Source organism: Protopterus annectens, chromosome 13.part0 (genome assembly GCF_019279795.1).
Source record: "Protopterus annectens isolate FY-2018-M chromosome 13.part0, PAN1.0, whole genome shotgun sequence".
In the NCBI taxonomy this organism is placed as follows: domain Eukaryota; kingdom Metazoa; phylum Chordata; order Ceratodontiformes; family Protopteridae; genus Protopterus; species Protopterus annectens.
The window spans coordinates 678,415,871-678,440,502 of record NC_056747.1 but is presented as its reverse complement, the minus strand read 5'-3'; the positions used below and the strand labels follow the sequence as shown (position 1 = coordinate 678,440,502).

At 40.4% G+C, this 24,632-nt stretch overlaps 1 protein-coding gene across 2 annotated transcripts in view; it reads right to left on the bottom strand.

Annotated features, from left to right (window-relative positions):
• Nucleotides 1-24,632, bottom strand: part of SERPINF1 (serpin family F member 1) — a 210,083-nt gene that overhangs the window by 93,764 nt on the left and 91,687 nt on the right. For both annotated transcript variants that reach the window (XM_044054367.1, XM_044054368.1), the window contains exon 3: nucleotides 1,622-1,877. In XM_044054367.1, the coding sequence (XP_043910302.1) occupies nucleotides 1,622-1,877 (256 nt within the window). The remainder of the gene's footprint in view (nucleotides 1-1,621; nucleotides 1,878-24,632) is intronic.

Below are 24,632 nucleotides of genomic sequence, written 5' to 3'. Positions count from 1 at the left end.
GGGTTTTCCTGTATGGTTCCATACTAACAACATACTTTGTGCCTGCTACACTGCATCAGTACACAGTGTTAACTCCTACCGACATCATTTATGCTTGAATTGTCCCCCATAGCCACCCCTGTTTCAGCACAAGCAGACTGCTGTGCTGTACAACACTTCACAGAAAGGGCTTTCTGTCACCTGTTGTTATGCTCCCTCTTGGTAGCCAGTGGTTTGATGTGTTACCTTTACCTTGCACTCATTCCGCTCTCATCCATGCCCTAATGTCCCTGTTTAGCCGTGTTTAATGTGCTACTTGTGGTGGCCATTCCCTTATGTCTGTGTTTATAAGCAGACACTGTTTCTCCGTGTCTACCACTGCTCTGCAGACTTTGAAATGAAAGGAACTTATGCTGAATCCACTGACATTGGCTGGTGGATGGGTGTGGAGTGTGAAGGGTGATATCATTGTATAGATGATGTCATGCATTATTTTGTATGTATGTGATTCTGTGCACTGTAGGATGCTAGGGAATGTGTCCTTACATTCCTTTTGTTATAACTGATGATATTTGTTGCTGTCATGTATTCTGAGGGTGATATTCTTACTTGTGTGTGTTATTCTTAGCAGAACATCATTGTTAGAAGGACTGTAGGTGCCTATCAACACTGCTAGTTTTGGTACTTCTGCAGTTGTACCCCTTTAACTTACTAGCTCCCTGTACACTTGTGCCCAGCAAGTCACACATTTGTGAATCAAAAATACAGGGACACCTCATTTACATAACTAATGCATACCTGGACTCCGCCAGGGTACAGTACTGCATGCAATTATTCCAAGGGGCTAGGGCACTTTTATGAATTCTATAGGGCACTAATATGTGGTATTTACCATGCACGAGTTTTATGCAAAATGGATACAGTTTTTAAGAATCCAGGCCAATTTGTAATGAGAGAATCCAGAACTGCGCCTGAAAGATGCATACATTTACTAATCCAAAAACCAAATTAACCCAGGAATATTCACAAACTACAAATATCTATGAATAAAATAAAACAAGACATCCAAGGAGCTCCCACACTAGAGTAGGATAGCTACTAATATAAATGAAAGCTGATCCCCCACAATCCATGTTAATGTACAGATTGCTGAATAATAACCACTACACATTTCTCAGCAGATATGGCAAATGCACATTTATATATAGATTTCTGTGCACCTTATCATATACAATGTATAATGTACTCCCTTGCTATTCCATTAATTTCTTGTGCAGGAGTGAAACCTTCGGTATTCAGGGTGTAGTGTTCTCAGACTCACTGCCCATTTCCATTCCATCTCAACCTACAGAAGGTAGATTCATAAATGCAAAGGAAAATAAATAAAATTCATTAGGCCTAATTCTCACATTGTGTAAATGAGCCCTGTGCTTATGCATGAGTAATTTTGTAGTTTAACAGGATATGTTGTTTTGTGACAGACATTGCCCATTAGCCTATGGACTGCACACACAAAAACCCACATAAAATATTTTGAAAATAAATTATGAACACTGGCATTTCATTTCATAGTCTCCAAATACTGATAGCAAGAAGGTGTTATCTGCCAGTGTCCATTTGTGGGTGTTCAGGGTTTGTTTACCTAGAGAGAGCTCAGAGAGGCCAGTGGCTATGCCAAAGGGTGAAACGAAGATGTTAGCATTGGCATTCTTGTTGCTTAACTGTCGGAAGAGATTGTAACCAAAGTTGGAAATGCTTGTTGCAAGCTTATTCACTGGTGATTGGTAGAAAGTATCTTCCTCTTCGTGAACAACTTCTTCTGTAGGCTCCCCAGGAGTTTCTCCAGGTACTTCTGAAAGTGTTTCTGTAATTGTCTCTTCTGGTTCTTGTCTGGGATGCTTTAATAAAAATAACATAAAGTACCTTAAATTAGAATATGAATTGGGTATACTTGTAGACTAAATTTTACCAGCCTATAAAGTAATTCAGCATCTCTGACAAAGTGCAGCAGGGTTATAACTTACCATAGCAGTAGATGTTCGAATCTTAGTGTCTCTGCTACACTCTTATACCTAATAAAAGAGAATTTCTTACAGGTCAACATTTACATATCCTACCCAACTCCAAGAGCTTTAGACTTTTCATGCATGGTCTGGTCTTCTCCCCACTCTGGAGATGTTTCCATGACATTTGGTAGAAGGGAAGAGCAGACTGTGGCACTTAGTATGAGAATATAGGTGGACTCCTGGATGTGTGCTTTTATGTGATATCAGGTTAAGAGTCCAGCTGGGACCCCTGTTGCACCCTATTGTGCAGACAGACAAAAACACATAAATATACAGCTTTAAATAATGATTTAGTTCAATGATTCAATGAAACTAGAGTCAACTTTGGGTCTAAAAAGGCTATTTAATAGTTTGCCTGGAATGTCTACCGCCTGAAAATAAAATATCTTTATACCATGTATCTAAATGTATCTTAAAATTGTCAGATCAGTAGCTTTCCTTACATGTTTAGGTGGGGAATTCCATAATCTACCAGCTCTGCACTGAAAACATGCCATCTTCAGTATGAATCTTGCCATTGGCAATTCAGTGATTGAACTATTATTCCTGGTGTTGACATTATGATCCAAAAATTATGCTCCAGCATAGCAGCCAAAAAATTGTCTTTTAACCACTTTAAGAACAATATCATGTCAGACGTCAACAGTCTGTATACCACTGAATAAAAGCGTGAATGTTCTAATCTCTTGGTATGTAATAAATTATCACATCCTGCTACTTGTCTAGTAAGAAATTTTTGGGTATGGATCTTCTTAACTGTAAGACACCCAAAGCACAAAATGAGACTCCATGTTAAATAATTGGATGTACACCAGCTGTATACAGTTTAGCCATTACAGGCCTGTCCCTCGCAGAAAAACTACAAAGTATATTCTTTACTGAGCCATAACATTTCCTAACTACAGTTTTAATATGCTCATCAAACAATAAGGAAGATTCCACCATAATACCCAAATCTTTAACCTTAGTAGATATAGAACAGACATGATTATCCAGTGGATAATAATGATTATTGGGACCAAAAATGCAGAATTGTATATCTATATTAAATTTCATACCTTTCAATTGTACTCACTCAACCAAGTATTAAGATATTTTTGAGGGTAGTTATGATCCACTCTGTTGGCAACAACAGTTCCAACTTTTACATCATCAGCAAATTTGAGGAGGTATAGTTTATCAGGAGTAAAAGAGGAGTGCTGTCCTGACTGGTAGTTAGCTTAAACCGTGTTTCTCTTTGTTCATCTTTAAGCCTCGCATTTGCACAGTGCTGCTCTTCTCTCAGTGCTGGTTAGCAGAGCCCCTGTATGGATGCAAAAGCCTAGATGCTCAGTTTTTTCCTTAAACAGCTGTCAGTGATACCCTTCCAAGCTTCTCTACTGCTCTAGGAGCATCTCAGTTGCACACTGAGTAGCGTTGCTTTATTGATCAACCTTAGCCTACACAAAGTATAGGTCCCTCCTGTAGTGTCAGAGCTACCAGCACAGTCTTTTCAAATTAACCCATTCCCTAATAAAACACACAGTAAGAGCCTGCTATCATGGATGGGCAGTTTCCCATCGTCTCTCTGGCCAGCCTGATAGATATGGGCATCCTGAGGCAATGTAGCCATTGTCTCGTACACTGACAACCACTTACTCCTGAAACAAACAAATACTTTATTTGAGAGATGCAGTTACACTATGAAATTGGAGGCAAGACTGTCACATAAGGACAAACTGAATGCCAAACAGGTTGTCAGCACATCCATAATTCCCACACTAATTAAGAACATGACACATAAACATATGGAGAGGTACTCACTAGTAACTTACCAAAAGATGAGAGGCCTCATAGACAGAAACCACTTACACACATAACAATGCGAAAAAAGAACCACAACACATAATAACACACACACCAGCGTCACAGAAAATAAGCCCATAAGGTGTAACACCACAGAACAGAATGTATTGATCATAGATAACTTCATTGTGAGACACACAGATGTCCCCCTTACCAGGCTGGATAAGGAGCAAGTTACGGTTATCTGCCTGTCAGGTGCCAGGATCTGTCAAGTCACTCAACCACAAGTACTGGTATGACCCATCATAGTCCATGTGGGGGTGAATGATGTGAGACATACCTCACTGGACTATATGAAGGAGACATGACTGAGCATTCAAAGTTACTCCATGTCCAATTAACTATAGGCAAAGCCCCTACCACATCATAGCTAGCTATAGGTCCCCACCATGAAACAGGAAAAGCATACTGCATATCTGGGCTTACTGGAGTCACTTGCTATACAGCCCAACACCTTACTCAAGGGTGATTTTAAATAGCCAGTCATCAACTGGTAAACATGCATGATCACAAGCATGCTGGCTCAGAGGTTCTTGGGCTTTGCCAGTAAAATGCTGTGGAACACCTAGTCCACACACCCACAAGAGGCTCAATTGTCCTGGACATAGTACTCACTAATATGGGGGAGCATTGCAACACCCCCCGCCATGTGATGTCCTCCCTGGTAAGATCAGACCATAAATCAGTCTTGTTCAATGTAATTATAAGACCAGATACCCCATCAATCTCAAAACCGCTTAAGAATTTTTCAAAGCCAAACTACCTCCTACTAAGTGATGGTATAAGAAGTTTCAACCCCCCCCCCCCCTCAAACACAGATAAGGTGTACATCAGTGCCCTGTATAACCACATAAGCAGTTGTATAGAATTGACTGTACCTGACCGGATTAAAACCAGGTCTTGCCGAAAAAACAAGCCACCCTGGTGGACCCCTAGTATAAACAGGCTATAAAACAAGAGAAAGAAACTAATGTCCAAGGACAAGAGGGAACCGGCTCAGCAGAGGAACAAATCCCTCTCTAGCTTAAACAAATAAATTAGAGATCTTGTCAAGTCCTCCAAAGTTAATTACGAAGTGAAAATAGCTTCCCTGACTAAGGATAATCACAAGGCATTTTTAACTACATCCAAAAAGTAAAAGGAAATACCCAGCTCTGCACTGAACTGGTTGTGGATGGCACCCCATAAGTGGGTCTATATTAGATAAACAAAAGTTTATCTTACTGAACGCTAACATGAGCGAAAATCCAGGAACCCAAAACTGGAATTGTGAGATCGCAGTACAGTGAAGATGGGAATATTTGCCCTTTCCTCACTGTAGTGCAGTCTCGGAGTTGGAATATATATTTAGTGAGGGGTGTGGGGGGCTGTGCAGTTTCGAGTTCCGGGATTTTCGATAATGTCAGTGTTCGGTAAGATAAACTTTTGTTTATCTAATATAGACCCCCCATAAGTAACTGGAAGTACTAGCCAACCTGCTAGCTGACAGATTTGGAGCAAACTTCAACACCCCTGTCTCCTCCATTCATCCCCCAATGTATACCTGACATCATTTCTCAGCCTACTATCTCAAGGCAGCAGGTCATCTCAACACTCTCCAAAGTCAAAAACATAGCATCACTGGGACAAGACAACATCCCAGGTTGCATTTTAAACAACTTAAAGCATGACCTAGCAGACTCACTTGGATCCCTGTTTAACCACAACCTGAGAACTAGCTATGTTCCTGCAGATTGGAGGACAACAGCAGTAATCCCTCTGTACAAAGGGAGACCATCAATTGACCCTGGGAATTATGGGCCCATAAGCTTGACTAGTCTTATCTGCAAGGCCATGGAAGAATCTTTATGGACCTTATTAACAAGGACATAGGTAATCTCCAAACTCTGGACCCAACCCAGTTCAGATTCGTTAAAGGTAGTTCATGTCAATTAAACATGGTTGACTTCTTCAAGAAAGTCACCAAGGCCCTGGATGAGAGAAAGACAGCGCATACCACCTATCTTTGCCTAACCAAGGGATTTGACACAATCCCCCACTCAGGTATTATAGAGAAACTCTCCCAAATGGGAATTAACCACTACATTACCAGATGGGTAGGCAACTGCCTCACTGACAGGACATAAACTGTCAAAGTGGGTGACTTCACCTTTAACAAAAAACAGTCACCAGTGATGTACCACGAGGTTCTGTGCTGGGCCCCTTACTGTTCAGAATTTATTTTTCAGAAGTCCAAACAAACTTGGATGGCCTGTGGCTGACCAAGTTTGCTGATGATTGCTAATTGGGAGCAATCACTGAGTCCCCTAATGATGTCAATATACTGCAGACAGGGTTAACGCAGACAAATGAATTCTGCCAAAGCTACAGATTAAAGCTAAATGCAAAAAATGGACTATTATTTCCTTTAGGAAAGCAGATATCCCTTCTAATTATATTATAGACAGTACTCCCCTAATGTTGACCCAGCTGTATGTGATCTGGGTACTCAGGTTAATAGCAACCTAAACCTTGACCACCACATATCCACAGTAGTGAGGAAATCCTTCTATGTGGCACATCTTATAAGTAAAGACATCAGATCTAGATCAAAGGATGTTATAATTCCATTACACTCGGCCCTCATCAGACCAGTAATTGAGTACAATGCTCCCTTTTACATGAACTTCATCAGACACCTGCAGCAATTGGAAAGACCACAGAAGTTTCTCACCAAGAAAATGCAGGGTACACAAAACAAGTCTTACACAGAAAGACTGAAAGCCCTGTCACTGTATTTTGTCTCTTACAGGTAGCTAAGAGATAAACCTGTCCTGGCTTACAGGTCAGTCTCTGACCCGGCCCTTATGGAAATGTTACACATTCGTAAAGCAAACTGCATGAGGGTTGCTCTGTCCAGGGATCTTAACCTAGCCTCTGACATGAACAGGTCATGCCGTTGAGATAAATGCATTTCCCAGAAACTGCTGCTTCTCTGGATCAAGCTTCCAATTCACGTGAAACAGACCCCCACCCTGACCCTCTTCAAATGCAACCTATATCAGTGAATTGGCGATTGCAAATTCACTCCTGGGGCGGCGTCCATGTCCCTCCTGGACAGGCGAAGTCATTATTATGTACCATAGACCCCTTACCTCTGCAAACTTCACTCACTTAATCACTGACAGTTGGGGAACTTGGAATAAATATGGCTACTAGGCTTGTAAGGGCTCTAGGGCCATTAACTTAGTAACCTTCTATGAACCTATGACCTCATTAGAAGCCCAAATAATGCTGTTCGCAAAACGGATCCCTATGGGATTCCCTGCAAACTGTCTTAAAAGAAGAATATTTATTTATAATTATAACATAGTATTTTCTATCCAACAACCACTTTACTGCCCATCTCATCATATAGGCATTCATATCCTCCTTACCCAGAATGTCAATAAAAACTTCATGAGGAATTGAATTGAGAGCCTTAACCAGATCCAAATAAGCCACATTATGTAACCCTGGAAAATCACTGCAGGGTTTGTACTTGGATTTTGATGAAGATACTTTGTTCTTTCTCCTAGCTGGTAGAAATGGTTAGGTTTCTTGAAGCTGAGAGCTGTGAATGTGGCTATAAGGATGTATTATCAAGAATATTTTTGATGTTCTGGAAGATGGCAGGGGTGGTAGTAGGCTTGTCATTGATGCCCACTAGTCTTCTGTATCTTATGTTGAAGTCTGACAGCTCCTCTGAACTCCACTTAAAATGCTGATGCATGAATTTGAAGGTGTCGTCAAATGAAGTCCAGTCTAAAGTTGACCGAGATGGTAGGGATTCTCCCTTATTCTTATTGCATTCAAGAGTAGAATACATGTGAGAAGCATAGACTCACTCCTGGTCTTCATTTTCATCAAGGTGTGAGCATGACCCATGCAGGAGTGCTGGACTGATGGAGGTCTCAATAGCCTTGCCTACCCTGCTTGTGCATTTTTGTAGCAATTTCTTAGACCTCTTCATCTTGTGGTGACATTTCACCCTAAGCGTTTTATATCCTACAGGGGATGATGTCCCTGCTGCAAAACTCAAAGCGACAGGAGTCTCTGCTTCAGGATAAGAGCTTTTGATAGTTCCACAAGGCTTTGAGATTCTTGACACTACATTCCAGTTTTTTTTTTAATTAAGAACACTCTATGCATAGAAATGGAGTTATCCTCCCTTAAAGGGAAAATTTAGAGAAGGTGGAAATCCTTCCACTGGATTAGCTGAATACAAGCACACTTGCTAGTGATTTTTCCAGGGATGTCATAAGTTTCAGAAAACACCGAGACAGTCCCTCGTAGAAAGAATAATGTGAACAGATAATCTTGTAGCAATAAAAATAAGAGGAAAGAAATCCCAAAGTGGATGCTTTTCACTGTGGAATTTACACAAATAAGCTCAGTGGACTGACTACTGAAAGCAGTGATCATGGTGAAAATAAATGAAGATGTTGTAGGTTGCTCTCCTGTGTATACCTGGCAACTGGTTGATACAGTCACTGTGAAGAGACTGACCTATGTAGTGGGATGTACAATACTCTGGAAGCCAGACTGGGTGGGCGGATGACCTCCTACAGAAAATTCCCAAGTATCAGGAATGATGCTTCAGCTGTGAGCTCTTTGCTGAACATCTGTAGTCACAAGGAATGGCACCTTTCATATAAGCCTCCACACATGTACGATAGGCTCTGAGCACTCTGCGAATGTTTCCAGAGCTCACCAATGCATAATATGTATCTGCTTGTGCTCACAGATAAGAGACATAGAGAGAAAGACACGCACGCACGCTTGTGTGTGTGTGTGTGTGTTTGTGTGCACGCTCGCGTTATAATTATTTAGACAGTGAAACAGTGAATGGGAAAACTAGTTGAGTTGGATCTTTTCCTTTTTTTTTAAAGAAACTTGATCAATATTTTTTATCAGGCTTTAAAACAAATCTTAAAAAGGATAAAATAAATGTATTTGGAAATGTGGATACTTCTGTGCAAAGGCTCTATAATACAGGATGACTTTGGTGATATAATAAGTCTCACAAAGAATGTTATAGAGAGGTTTAAGGACAGCTTTTTGTCACTACACTTTGTGATCCAGGTTTCCAAATGTGTCTATAATTAGTGATGTCACAAAAAGGGCATACATAATCATTGTTGCCAAAGGTAGTAGTACTGATAAAGAAACAGTTGCACATACTTTCATGTAACCATTATGGATTCTCAAAACTTCTTAGAATCATTTAGAACCATGTGTACTTCTCTTGTTGCACACTGTTAATGCCTGGGATGGTGCACTGATTTGTTGCGTACCATGGTGTAGGGTTGTAATGTATCACTTATAAGACAGCCCACTTGGGAGTAAACTCAGAAAACCACTGGGCAGCCAGACAGTATGGATGTTACACTTGGCACATGGCATAAAGTGGATGGAAACTGTTTGTTTACTATTACCTCATCTAATAGAAGAGCAGGGGATATGGTCTGCCTCACAGGTAAATTGTACTCATACCTCTAGGTGTTCATCATAATGAACTCTGCTGCTGTAAATGTTCTTATATACACAAACTAACTGCAGACATACAGGTCACCTTTCAGTTAGACTACTGTGCACTCAGTTGTCCCCAGAGTGACGATGGTATTACTCTCCATATGCTTTGGATGTCAGTATAATACTGTGCCATTTTCTGTTCCTATTTTACAAGAGGCATGCAGTTAACACAAAATTGTGCTGGTAACGACTAAGCCAAAGTAATTAAAATAAGCCCAGTCCAACTCGCACAACTTCAACACTGACAATTTCTTTTGTTGTTTCAAAACACACAAAGATATGGATTTTTTAAAGCATGATTATGTAATTATTTTATTATTTAGTGTTTTAATTGATTGAAGTGGGAGGGTATCTATTAAGGTTTATAAAGCACACAGTGTAGTATAGATGTTTATCTGATGAAGTCTCTTCTTATGGGACAAAAGTGCTTATTTTTATATGTTTTGAAACAATAATAAAAGAAACAGTTTTGAAGCCTGTGCAAGTTGGATTGGGCTTATTTTAATTATTTTGGCAAGAGGCATGCAGTTATCAGTCGACTGGTTTCTTCAAGGTTACTTCACTAGTAATAAGTAATCAAGATTGGGCTATTTAACTATTACTTGCTTGTCTTAAAGCCCTGTTGTTATTTGCCATTTACCAGTCTAACTTCATTGCTATTTGGGGATTTTGTACAGTGATCCATGACATACATGCAAAAAAAAAAAAAAAAAAAAAAACAAACAAACATAAGTTCCCCCAAAACACTACTACCTTCATTGCTTTTTTTGCTTAGGGGAACACATCCAAGTTACCATGTGCAAGGACTGCAAAACCTTTAAGAAGGGCTTTCCTATCGGTAGGCTGTATTAGAACTGTTTAAATTGGCTTTTTTTTCATAGATTCATAGGACAGTTCTAGGCTAACTACCCTTAAGGCCCATGTAATTCTAGCCAGTTATCCCATTTGAGACTCAAACCTTGCACTTTGTGTTTGTAAGGTCAACACCTTAACCATGATGCCAACCCCATAACCCAAATAACCAGCCCTTGCAAATCTTGAACCCAGGACCCTACACACCATACCCAAAGCAATCTACCACTAAGCCATCTGAGCTGTACAGTGTTTGCCATGGTTTGCGCTCAGTTTACCCAAGCTGCTCAGAGGTTGGCATTCTTAGCCAGGGATCTAAAGTACATCTAAGAAAATCCAAGGTATTCACTGAAATCATCAACAAATAAGAAGAATTTATTTATTTATTTATTTATTTATTTTTGTAATTGTGTACTGCATTTCATTGAGCTGTTGCTTCATTTTTACTGTTTTTTGCTGCCGTGACAGATTTATTCTGCACATTGTATATTTGCTACTTCTGCTTAAATAACATTGGCTAGATTCAGACTTGTTGAATCTAGAGTGTTTGGCATCACTTGAATCCTAAAATCAGCCACCTTACATTCACAGGTCCTCCTTGCATCCTTGTGGCAGAAGTGTGTAGCTCAGGATCCATATGAGTTGGAGATTTCTGGAGTAATGCATGCAGTGGAGGCTCTCCTTGCACTGGAAGATGCTGATGTCTGTGCAGTCATGGAAATTTGGTTCAGGGCTGCTGAGAGCACCCCTGCCTTACCAGGATTTACCTCATTCCACATATTCTGACCCCAAAATGAGGTTGGGAAGACTAAGGGTGTTGGAGTCTCTATCTTCATTAAGGACAGGCACACCTCCAGACTGGTTTGCCTGCATGACACACTGGAACTACTCCAGGTGCATCTGACAGTTGGCAAGACATCCATCCAAGTTATAGTCAGCTATAGACGCCCCTCCATGACTCAGGACATCCACTCCTCCTACCTGGATCTACTTGACTCCATCAGAGTACCCCCTAACACCCTGATACTTGGTGACTTCAACTACCCCACTATAGACTTCGTGAACTATTCCTGTACTAATGCACACACCCAATGATTCCTTGACTTCATCAGTTCTAATGCACTAGACCAGCTTGTCTCATCCCCTACAAGGGGAGATAACATTCTGGACTTGATTCTCACCAGCATAGCCAACCGCTGCACCACACCCATAGTATGTTCTTCCCTGGTGAGATAAGATCATTGATCTGTCTCATTCGAAGTTTTATTACACCCTCCTGGCCGTAATCAAGATAAAAAATTTCTCAAAAGCTGAGTACAACCTCCTGAGGGAGGGTATCAGTAGCTTCACACCACTGCCTCCCTCAAAGGATGCAAACAACTATGCTGAACAGTACATCAATGCAGTACACAAGCACCTGTGTACAACTGCATGGTCTCAGCCATACCTGACAAAAGTAAAACCTGCTCCTCAAGGAAACACAAACCTGTCTGGCAAACATCCCCTATCAACAGGCCTTACAGCAAAAGGAAGAAACTGTTTTCCAAGGGTAAAACGGAACAAATTGCAAACTGGAAAAACTCCCTCGTTAGCCTCAACAAGCAAATTAGGTCACTAGTGAAAACCTCCAAAGCCAATTATGAATTGAAACTAGCCTCTGAAGCAAAGGAAAACCAGAAAGCCTTCTTCAGTTACGCCAGGAACCTCCATGGCAAAGCCCAGGTTTGTTCCTAATTAGTACTTAACTGTATCACTGATCCTGTTGACTTAGCCAACCTGCTAGCAGATAGGGTCAGTGCAAACGTTAACAATCTGTCTCCCCAAAGGCCCTTTTGACATCCTTGATACTTGTTCCACACCTCACATCTCCACAGATCAAGTGTTAAAGGCCCTATCTAAGGCAAAAAACACAGCTTCCATGGGACCAAAGGGTATCCCAGCCTGTATTCTGCACCATTTCCAGCAAGAACTAGCTTTGACATTGAGAACCCTATTCAACCATAGCCTAACTACAGGCTTCATTCCAGCAAGTGGAGACCTGCCATTGTCATCCCCTTGTGCAAAGATTGTGCCACTACTGACCCGGGAAACTATCGTCCCATTAGCTTGACAAGTCTGATCTCTAAAGCCATGGAGTGTATTATTATGGATCTCATAAACAAGGACATAGGCAATCTCCAAGCACTTGACCCCACCCAGTTTGGATTTGTCAAGGGCAGGTCTTGCCTGTTGAACCTGGTTGACTTCTTTTAGACTGTCACCAAGGTCCTGGATGAGAGAAAGTCAGTACATACAGCTTACCTTGACTTGGCCAAGGCCTTTGGCACAATCCCCCACTTTGCATCATCAAAAAGCTAACACAATTTGGCATAAATCCCTATCTCATCAGGTGGGTGGCTAACTGGCTCACCGACATGTCTCTCAAGGTCAAAATAGGTGCCTCCGCCTCTAATAGCAGACCTGTCACTAGTGGGGTTCTCCAGAGATCTGTCCTGGGACCCCTACTGTTTGGCATCTACTTATCACAGGTCCAGGCAAAGACAAAAGCCCCATGGCTGTCCAAGTTTTTGGATGACTGTAAGTTGGGTACTGTCATTGACTCCACAAATTATGTTAACATACTGCAAGAGGGTTTCACAGCAACTAATGACTAGTGCCAAAGTCATAGCCTCAAGTTAAATGCAAAACAAGTATTATCATACCATTCAGTAAAAACATGGCCCCTACTGATTACCGCATCAACTGCAACCCCCTAAGCCCACAACCTGTGGTTTGAGACCTGGGTACGCATGTTGACAACAGTCTCACATTCGACCATCATGTAGTGGCAGTGGTCAGAAAAGCCTTTTACTTGGTTCATCTCATAAGTAAAGGGATTGCATCCAGAAAAAAGGAGGCTATTATCTCTCTGTACTCCTTCCTCATTAGACCAATAATTGAGTATAACACCCCATTTGGAATGTACCTCTCCAAGCATCTGCACCAACTGGAAAGGGCACAGAAATACCTCACAAAGAGAATCCATGGCCTCCAACACCTGTCCTATGCAGACAGGCTCAAATCACTATCACTCTACTCGGTATCATTCAGGTTGTTCAGAGGTGATCTGTGTCTCGCCTACTATACAATCTCAGACCCTGCCCTACTAGAGATGCTCCATATCCATAAGTCTAACTCCTCATGCATTATCTAGTCAAAAGCCCTGAATCTAATATGCAACATCAACAAAACCTGCTGGACAGACAGGTTTGTCTGCCAGAGGCTGCCCTGTCTCTGGAATAGACTTGCCATACACATTAAACAGAGTACCTCACTGACCCTCTTCAAGCACAACATTGGTAGAGTGTGTTAGAATTGTTTAAATTCATCTGTATTTAAGCACAGCATTTGCGCATAGCTGTGCAATGCACAATGGGGTTAGCAGTGCCTTGTATAGACACAAACACCTAGAATCACTTTTTCCCATAAACACCACTCAGTAAAACCCTCTCAGGCTTCCCTGCTGCTCTTTGGGCAATGTGGTTGTACACTGCTACACTGTAGGCAGCTCAGCTATGCACTGAGTAGCATCTCCCCACTTTCTTTGCTGACTCTATAGATTTAAGTTCCCCTTTAATCCCAGAGGAATAGTTGAGCCTTTGCCCTCCTGCAAACTAGGAATTACCTGCTGCTATGGACAGTCAGTGTCCCAACATTTTTTCAGCCAGCATGATTGACATGGGCATCCTGAGGCAATGTAGCAATTGCCTCATGTATACTGGCAGCCACCTGTTGCTCCTAAAGCATGCAAACACAGTATGTGAGAGATGTCACTATACCATAAAACTTGAATCAGTTTTCACACGTAACAATAAACAAGACATCAAAAAGGTTGTCAGCACACACACCTCTTCTCCTTCACAAGATAAATCAAGACACATAAACCCACATACACAGAGGTACTCACCAAGAGCCTACCAAAATAAGAGACCTCCAAAGCACAAACAACCCTCACATACTGGTACACAAACAGAATCCACCAGTACACATAACAATATGCATATCAGTGTCTCAGCATTTAAGCCCCTAAGGAAAAAGACTTCAAAACCAAATGTCCTTGTCATAGGTGACTCAATAGTGAGACACACATATGTCTCTCTCATCAGGCTGGACAAGAAGGAAATCACAGTAAGCTGCCTGTCAGGCTCTAGGATCCGTCAAATCATGCACACACCCAAGTCACTTAGCAGCAATTATTGTTATGACTTTGCATAGTACATGTTGGAGTGAATGACTTGAGATGTACCTCTCTGGACTATTTGAAGAGAGACATGATAGATGTCTCAGATTATTTGTGCCAAGCAGGTATGTCACTAGCCAAAAGCAGCAGTTTACCTTCACCTAGGATGATGCCAAAGTACAGACAAAAAATGACTGACTTCAACAATTGGCTTAGCTTCTGTTGTCACTCCAAGGGGATCCATTATCTGTCAGCCTGGGAAGACATGGTCGACAGACTTCAATGCTGTGCCAGAGATGGCCTTCACCTGTCTCCTCAACACTTTAGAATACTGGTAAAGACGTTTGGCTCCCCCTTAGAGTCTCTTTTAGGCTATTTCAAAACAACAAAACTTCTGATGCAAAAAAATATTCTAGAGATAAACTCAAGGCCATGCTGCTTAATGCTATGAGCCTAAACAGTCATCTGCACTCCCTGGAAGCACTCCTCACCTTGGAAGAGGCTGACATCTGTGCAGTCACTGAGACTTGGTTCAAGGCCGCAAAGAGTACCCTGGCCATGCAGGACTACAATGCCTTTCACACGTCCCCAGAATGAGCGTGATAGAAACAAAGCTGGAGGTGTATCCATTTTCATTAAATCCAAATACACCTTGCAACTTGTGAAACAGTATGACTGTCTTAAGCTACTCCAGGTCCAAATAACTTTAGAAGAAATTCCCTTCCACATCATACCTAGCTACAAGTCCCAAACCATGAACCAGGAGAAACACATAGCTTACCTGGACTTGCTTGAAACTGTCAGTATACAGCCAGGCACGTTGATCATCGAAGATGTGAAGAAAATGAAAACACTGTCATCTGTGTTAGCATGACTGGCAGGAGATTCTCAGACTAACTTGTATTGTATTCCAGCATGTCTAATTATGAAAATGTAAATAAATTTAAAAATGTAGAGTATCTTCCTGTTTAAACAGAATGTTAAAAGAATCTGTCAGTGTTTTGATACATTTCTAACTGCGCATGTTTGAGAGGGAGATTCTAAAGTACTGTGGAGTATCAGATAAACAGTAGGTGATGTCATTAGAATGTTCTTGGTTGCTAGATGATTTTTGAACAGCTGATTGACAGGAAAAAAATAACATTTTTAAGCAGCTGACTGTTATTTTTTTAAAAAAGACAGTTGAAACTGTTAAACTGTGCAGTTAGTCAAGTACCGAGCAGTTTGTGAAGAGCAACTGTTAGTAAAGTGTTACAGTCAGTGGACACCCATGAAGGAGAACTCACCAAAAACTGTAAGCCTGCCTTTGCCTTGCTTTTATGTGTTAGATCAGATCAGGGACAGTATTCTCCAGTTAGATTAGGAAAGTTTAGTTATTCAGACCGAGTTTTTCTAGAATGATGGACTTCTATCCAGGTCTATATTATAACAGCGAACACTTAAAATAGCAAACGCTGTATAATCGGCCCTAAAATGTCGAAACGGCAAAATGCCGAACACACAGAACAGTGATTTTTTTCCCAGGGAAAAAAATCACTGCTCCATAAAAAAAAAAAAAAACAAAAACAAAAAACCCAAACACAAAATAAACCTATGTGGGGGGCTGTGCCCCCCACTTAAGTATACCAACTCCAAGATCGATCAAACAGTGTTTGCTATTTTAAGCGTTCGCTGATTTAATAGGGAGCCTTCTATCCTACAGTTTAATTTTACATTTCTGGTGACTGAATTCTGATGTTTATTGAAAGCTATTGATTTACATTGTTGTAATCATTTTATTTATGATTAAATTTGTTTCATTACTTTACATTGTGGCTGGAAATCAGTGTTTTCTTTAGAGATTAGAGAGTGTTTATATCTGTTTGTTACTCCTCAGACCCCTTGAAGGTCTGGCTGCTCTGGTTATGGCTATCAGTTATTTTGATACTCAATTTTCATAATTGGACACCACTTTAGAAGGGCATGAAGACACTCTGATTGGTGGCAGCATTACAGTATTATTTTGAAGAAGGGACACAGCTGGAAATCTGTGTCAGGCTTTCCCAGAAGTGTTTGGATGTGTGAGATTTAAATTTATTTTGAGTGTGAGTGTATCTGAGGTCTTATACTGGGACAAATTGCTCTGAAGTGTGTAATAAGGAGTTACATTAGGGATGGACAGAAGTATACAGTACAACCCAGATTATTGAGCATGTTCCTGTTGTGCTCTTAGGGAAAATTGTGAAACATTACTCCTGATTGACAGTCTCACACTGGAGTCAGTACTGAGGATTGAAGCTCCTTAGTTACTGATCCAGGATAGTAAGAGACATCACATTTACTGTTGGCAGTCCTGTGGGGTATTGGCTGGATGTTACATTTAATTGGTGGCAGTCCGGTGCCATATGGCTGGATGTCACAGGAGACAACTACCCATTCATTGACTGGGTGACTTACACAAGCACAAACATGATTTCACTGAGGTTCCTGGACTTTGTTAACTCAAATGCACTGGAACAGCTAGTCTGCACCCCCACAAGGGGCTCAAATGTTCTAGATGTAGTACTCACCAACATGGGGGGGGGGGGTTACTGCACTACCGCCAGTGTGCTTCCCTGCCTAGTTAAGTCAGACCATAAATCTGTCTCATTTGAAGTAAAGCTCACACATGTCAACCTCACAGGAGCAAAATAAAAATGAAAAACTTCTCCAAAGCAAACTATCACCTCCTAAACGATGGTATAAATGGTTTCAAAGCCCCTACTAACACAAGCAACAATGACTCTTATGCAGAGAAGTACACAAATACCTTATATAGCCACTTAAGCAAATGTATTGACTTGGCTGTACCTGACAGGTCTATAACCAGGTCCTCTCATAAAAACAAGCCATCCTGGTGGACTGCTAGTATAAATAAGTTATATGACAAAAGAAAGAAACTGATATCTAAGAACAAGAAGGAATGTACAAAGCAAAGGAAGGTTACTGTACACAGACTAAACAAGAAAAATCAGAAAGCTTGTAAAACCCTCTAAAGCTAGTTATGAGACTAGACTGCATCCCTAGCTAAAGACAGTCATAAGGTATTTTTTAGCTTCGTCCAAAACCTCAACGGGAATACCCAGTTGTGTGTCAAACTTATAGTGGACGGCACCACTCACACTGAACCTGAAGAAATTGCAAACCTGCTAACTGATAGATTTGGTGACAACTTCACCCTCTGTCCCCACCAGCCATACCTGATAGCAGGCCCAATACCTGTCCTCTGTAGATTATCTCCAATGAACAGGTCATTCAAGCATTCTCCAAGGCCAAAAAATTTGGCCTGTATGGGACCAGATAACATCCCAGGCTGCATACTAAATGATCTCAAACAAGACCCAGTGGAACCACTTAGCTGTCTATTTAACTACAGCCTGAGTACTGGTTTTGTGCTGACAGAGTGGACAACAGCAACAGCAATCTCCTCACACAAAGGGGGTCCATCATCCAACCGTGAGAATTATAGATCCATTAGCCTGAACAGCCTTATCTGCAAAGCCATGGAAAGAATCATCATGGACCTTATTAACTGGAACATAGGTGACGTTCAAACTGTTGACCCGACTCAGTTTGGTTTTGTTAAGGGTAGATCTTACTTATTACACCTGGTGAATGTCTTTGAGAAAGTTCTTGAGTTGGCCAAGGTGTTTGACACAATTCCCCACTCAGGGATCATTGAGAAACTCTCCCACCTGGATATTGATAACTATCCAAAGGCAACATTTAAAACCAACATTTAAAGCAGGAAAACTGCAGCACCAAGAAAGCATCAGTTTGGGACAAGAAGGTGATATAAAAGAACTTGAGCAACAGGGAGTATATAAATATTTGGGAATTGATGAAGGATCAACAATAAAACATGAAAAAATGTGAATAAAACTTAGTAAGCAGTACTTCAGAAGACTTAAATTAATCCTGAAAACAGCTTTTACATCTAGGAACAAACCAAATTGCTCTTCCTGTCCTAACTTACAGTTTTGGAGTGACTGACTGGCCCCAAAATGTGCTGGACAGATTAGATAGGAAAAGAAGAAGGATGCTTCATGCTCACCAAATGATATATAAAAATCAGTGCATACCAAGACTATATGTTCCCTGTTCTGAAGGAGGGATGGGCCTCATTGAAATTGATTGCATGTATAGATCTGCAATCATGGGATTCCACACATATCTGCTGACCTCACAAGACCCAAATGTAGTGAAAGTTTTGAAACATGAGAATAAATCTAAGATGACTTCCCTGCTTAGGCTAGCAGAAGCATATTGGCATCTTGGTGCTGCAGCTTTCCTGCTTTAATGGTTGCTTTTGCACATTTATCGAGACCAAATGACATTCTTATATCATCTGAAAGCATGTTGACTACTTGCAGTTGTGCTTTCAGTTCCTCATCTGATGATTTATACAGTTTTATTTGGTTTTGTTAAGGGTAGATCTTACTTATTACACCTGGTGAACATCTTTGAGAAAGTTCTTGAGTTGGCCAAGGTGTTTGATACAATTCCCCACTCAGGGATCATTGAGAAACTCTCCCACCTGTATATTGATAACTGTCCAAAGGCAACATTTAAAAGCAACATTTAAAGCAGGAAAACTGCAGCACCAAGAAAGCATCAGTTTGGGACAAGAAGGTGATATAAAAGAACTTGAGCAACAGGGAGTATATAAATATTTGGGAATTGATGAAGGATCAACAATAAAACATGAACAAATGTGAATAAAACTTAGTAAGCAGTACTTCAGAAGACTTAAATTAATCCTAAAAACAGCTTTTACATTTAGGAACAAACCAAATTGCTGTTCCTGTCCTAACTTACAGTTTTGGAGTGACTGACTGGCCCCAAAACGTGCTGGATAGATTAGATAGGAAAACAAGAAGGATGCTTCATGCTCACCAAATCTCTCTCTCTCTCTCTCTCTCTTGTCTTTCAGCTTTTCCCGGTTAGGGGTCGCCACGGCAGAACTCTGGTCTACTAATGATTGGCAGTAGATTTTTACGTGCCGAGTTGCCAGCCGTGACCCACAACCTTCAACGAAGGTACGCCCATTCACGCATGTCTCCACACAGAAGACGCTCTAGCTGAAAATCGAACAGGACGCCTTACTGTGAAACGACAACACTACCGCTCACCAGATGATATATAAAAATCAGTGCATACCAAGATTATATGTTCCCTGTTCTGAAGGAGGGATGGGCCTCATTGAAATTGATTACAGGTATAGATCTGCAATCATGAGATTCCACACATATCTGCTGACCTCACAAGACCCAAATGTAGTGAAAGTTTTGAAACATGAGAATAAATCTAAGATGACTTCCTTGCTTAGGCTAGCAGAAGCATATTGGCATCTTGGTGCTGCAGTTTTCCTGCTTTAAAGGTTGCTTTTGCACATTTATCGAGACCAAATGACATTCTTATATCATCTGAAAAAGTTTTGACTACTTGCAGTTGTGCTTTCAGTTCCTCATCTGATGATCTATACAGTTTTAAATCATCGACAGAGAAGATTGAAGTCTTTACACTTTGTTGCTTTCTTGCAGCCAAATTATAGCCATGACCTAATCTGTTAAGTAGACAGTTTAATGGGTTAAAGGCAAGACAGAATAGAGGTGAGAGGGAGTCACCCTACAATATCCCCCTTTGAATTTTTATCCCTGGAATAATAATTTGTCCTTTAGCACGGCTTAATTGCAAAATGGTCTGCCACAGTTTCATGGTCACTGTAATGTAAGCAATCATTGTAGGGTGTATCTTATACATTTTAAGCACTCTTTTACCCATGAATGTGGGATACTGTCAAATGCTTATCTGTAGTCAATCCATGCCATACTTAGATTCTTCCCCTTTTTACAGTTCTCCATTATGAATAAAAGGCAGCAGGAACAGCAGCAGTGTATACCAAAGGAAAAATGTAGAACAAAAACACCAAAAATCAGGAGAAAACCAAGTCTTTTAGCGTAAAATGATTTAATTCACTGTTCGTCAAAGGCGACTTCATCAGAAATACAATTCACTGCTACAGAAACACACTTAAAATACTGTCAGCAAGTGAACAATTAATTGTATAACAAGCTGTTCAACTCATAAAACAATTATTCAATTGAAGTGAACCATCAGTAAACTTAGTCTCATAGACTACTGTTTGCAGTAAAAAATACATCTAAGTTAAAACTTTATTTTTTAATATTAACTTTACTGTTTTTTAAAAAAACATTTTATATTGACAGTGTCATTCAGCCCAGGATGTATATAAGAAGCCAATCTCAGTTGCCATACCGCTTCTTTCTGTTCTACTTTGTTCCTATAATCACCTCCCCTGATGTCCTTGTTCACTGACTCAAGAACCGAGAAGGTGAACTTTTTCCAGTTAATGCACATAGTGGAATGTTTGTACAAGGCATTGTTGACATTTTTTGTTCTTATAGCATACAAATGTTCAATAATACGTGTCCTCAAACTTCTAGTGGACATTCCCACGTAGAACGCTGGACATCCACTACACATAGACAAATAGACAATACCTTCACTACCACAATCTAGTCTACCTGGAACAGTGATGTTGAAATCAGGGTTTTGCAAAAAAATATAAGAACCAGTGTGGATGTACCTGCATACTTTACATCCCATACACTTATGCATACCTCTGTTGTTTACTGCTAAACAATGGGAAGCATGTCCCCTCTCCAACATATCCTTGATGTTACAATTTTTCTTGTACACAAAACAAGGCACTTCACCCAATACATTTACCATGTCACCATTACCTAAAATAACTTTCCAATTCTCATTAATAATTTTATGAATCTGGTTGTTGTCCAAACTCATGCCCAAACAAAACCTAGGTTTGCTCAGACCTACACCATCTGTATATGTTCTTTTTGTGAAACCTTTTACCAAAATGGAAGGAAAATCATTCTCCCTTCTAGAGATAACCTCACTGGTAGCTTTGTCCAGTAAATCTCTACGATAGCCCCTATTCAAAAATAACCTTTGAATAAACTGAACCTCCCCAAAAAAGGTGGTGTCATCCATGGTCATTTGTGAAGCCTGGATGAACTGGCCACGAGGAAAGTTCTTTTTAGTAAAGGTGGGGTGATTACTTTTATAATGTACATAGCTGTTACAAAAAGTATTTTTTCGGTGAATACTACTGTAAACCTCATTTGTAGTAGCTTCTCACCCAATAATCACATCCAGGAATGAAACTTCATGACCAAAACCACTTAAGGTGAATGTTAAAAATTCAGTGGTAGCACTTAAAGCATCTACGAAACCATCTACACTAAAACCTTCCTTTTTAACAATAAAAAATAGGTTGTCTTCAAATGTTTTATAAAAGACGACCTTGTCATATAAACCCACACTAGACAAAATTTCCAACTCCCACCATCCAAGAACCAAACTTGCATAAGTGGGACCCACAGTGGCACCCATAGATACTCCTGACAGTTGTTTATAGAAATTACCATTGAACATAAAATAACTGTGTTCCAATAGTAAATCTAACAACAAGGTGTAAGTGATCACACTGCGGTTACTCAAATTGGTTACTCAAAGGTGGGAAGCTACTATGAATGAGGTTTACAGTAGTATTCACCGAAAAATACTTTTTGTAACAGCTATGTATATTATAAAAGTAATCATCCCACCTTTACTAAAAAGAACATTCCTCGTGGCCAGTTCATCCGGGCTTCACAAATGACCGTGGATGACACCACCTGTTTTGAGGAGGTTCAGTTTATTAAAATGTTATTTTTGGATAGGGGCTATCCTAGAGACTTACTGGACAAAGCTGCCAGTGAGATTATCTCTAGAAAGGAGAATGATTTTTCTCCCATTTTGGTAAAAGGTTTCACAAAAAGAACATATACAGATGGTGTAGGTCTGAGCAAAACTAGGTTTTGTTTGGACATGAGTTTGGACAACAACCAGATTCATAAAATTATTAATGAGAATTGGAAAGTTATTTTAGGTAATGGTGACATGGTAAATGTATTGGGTGAGGTGTCTTGCTTTGTGTACAAGAAAAATTGTAACATCAAGGATATGTTTGAGAGGGGACATGTTTCCCGTTGTTTAGGAGTAAACAGCAGAGGTATGTATAAGTGCATGGGATGCAAAGTATGTAGGTACAGCCACACTGGTTCTTTTATTTTTTTGCAACACCTTGATTTCAACATCACTGTTCCAGGTAGACTAGATTGTGGTAGTGAAGGTATTGTCTATTTGGCTATGTGTAGTGGATGTCCAGCGTTCTATGTGGGAATGTCCACTAGAAGTTTGAGGACATGTATTCTTGAACATTTGTATGCTATAAGAACAAAAAATGTTAACAATGCCTTGTACAAACATTCCACTATGAATATTTAACAACAAATGATCTTTTGTTCCATATGACCTTCTTTCATTACCCTTTTGTTTTATTGCCATGACTGAATTTTCTTCTAAATGACTATAAACTCTGTTGGCATCAATTCTAGTGTATAGTTTATATGTCATCGGAAGGCAAATTATTGATCTATAGTCTTTAGGGTAGCTTGCAGGTTCAGTCTTAAGTAAGAGCATGTTTTTCACCCTGGGCAGTGACACCTATGGCCTTCATGGACAGGGGCACCTGGTGCTGATCATAGTATCACACCACAAACAATGACCATCTAAGTATGGTCAACTAGGGTTTTTACATAACTATGCTTGTAAAGGCCCTAGGGCCAATAACCTAATAACCTCATATGAACCTACGAATCTATGAAGAATAAGACTGTTCTGTTGTGCCTAGAGGCTTACAATCTAAAGAACAAAGAACTCTTTACACTTGGCATGAATCTTCTGTCCCTCCCCAAACTGAGAACCTAATACAAGCATGGGTGGAAAGCAAAACTCCCAAGGGAGAAGCACCAGCACCACAAAATGAAGAAAAAAAGAAAGCCTTCTGTGAATTAAGTGATGACCAAGGGGCCATCATTCCCATATATGGCTGAGGATGTTAATCATAGTAAGACATATATATGCTAATCTCCAACTACAACACCTTCTACCTTAAGACTCTCTGCCTCTATTAACCCCTTTGGGTGCAGACGGCATTCTCCCAGCATTAGAGGTAAGTTAGGCCTCAATAATTTTTATAATTGTGCTATGGGGATACACTACTTTCCAAGAATCTGTAGGGGATGCCAGTCCAGCATAGTTTTATACTCCCTGTCAGGGACTGGTAGTACCCACAGCTTCACAAGACATTATTACTATTGTAATGAAGTGTTCTAAGGAACCAGAGGTTGTTTTATTATTTCTTCCACTGACATCCATAGTGTCTTTACTGGTACATCTGCTCGAACATTGTCATATGCTCCATCTGTTTGTGCTCTGCCTTCTGCAGTTTTTGATTACAGGAATTTCAGTGAGAATTGAATGAGTGGTCTGAGAGCTGGCAATTCTTGTGAAGCCTAGAGCCATTCACATTAGTCATGGATTCCACAAAAATAGAGATCCCCTCTCTAGAAATGACACCTGACACCTGACACTGAGTTGGAAGATAAAGTGGATCTGGCCTCCTCAGGGCGGATATACTTTTTGTTGGGTTATGATAGAATGAGGACACTGTTACAATGTTCACTAGAAGATGTCTCCTTTGGGGAAATCGTGAATCTCATTTTATGTGGGGAGGGGGTAAATAAAGCACTTATCTAAGTCCCAGAAAAGGTAGGTAAAGCATTTCTGGGCATTGAGGACCCTGGGCCCAGTGCTATTCTTCTAGTCTTTCAGTATTTGAAGATATCTTTGACAGCACTTCATTAGAGCAAGACTTTCAGCCACCACCCATCCCAATAAGCTTGACTAGTCTTGTTAAATGCAATTAAATGCATCTCTGTAAAGATCCAGTAGCAGATGCCGCAGTCATTTCATTGGGCACAATGATGGAATCAAAACTGGCACTAGATGCCTGCACCCTTTCTAAACATAGGGAATGGTGGGTTTTTGCCTGATTCAGAAAAAAAGTTATATACTTCATCCATCCTTGGAATCAGGGCCATTAGTTGCAAAACCCATATGATTCAGTATTAATGGAATATTACAAGGCATTAGTAAGGAAAGTTAGGATG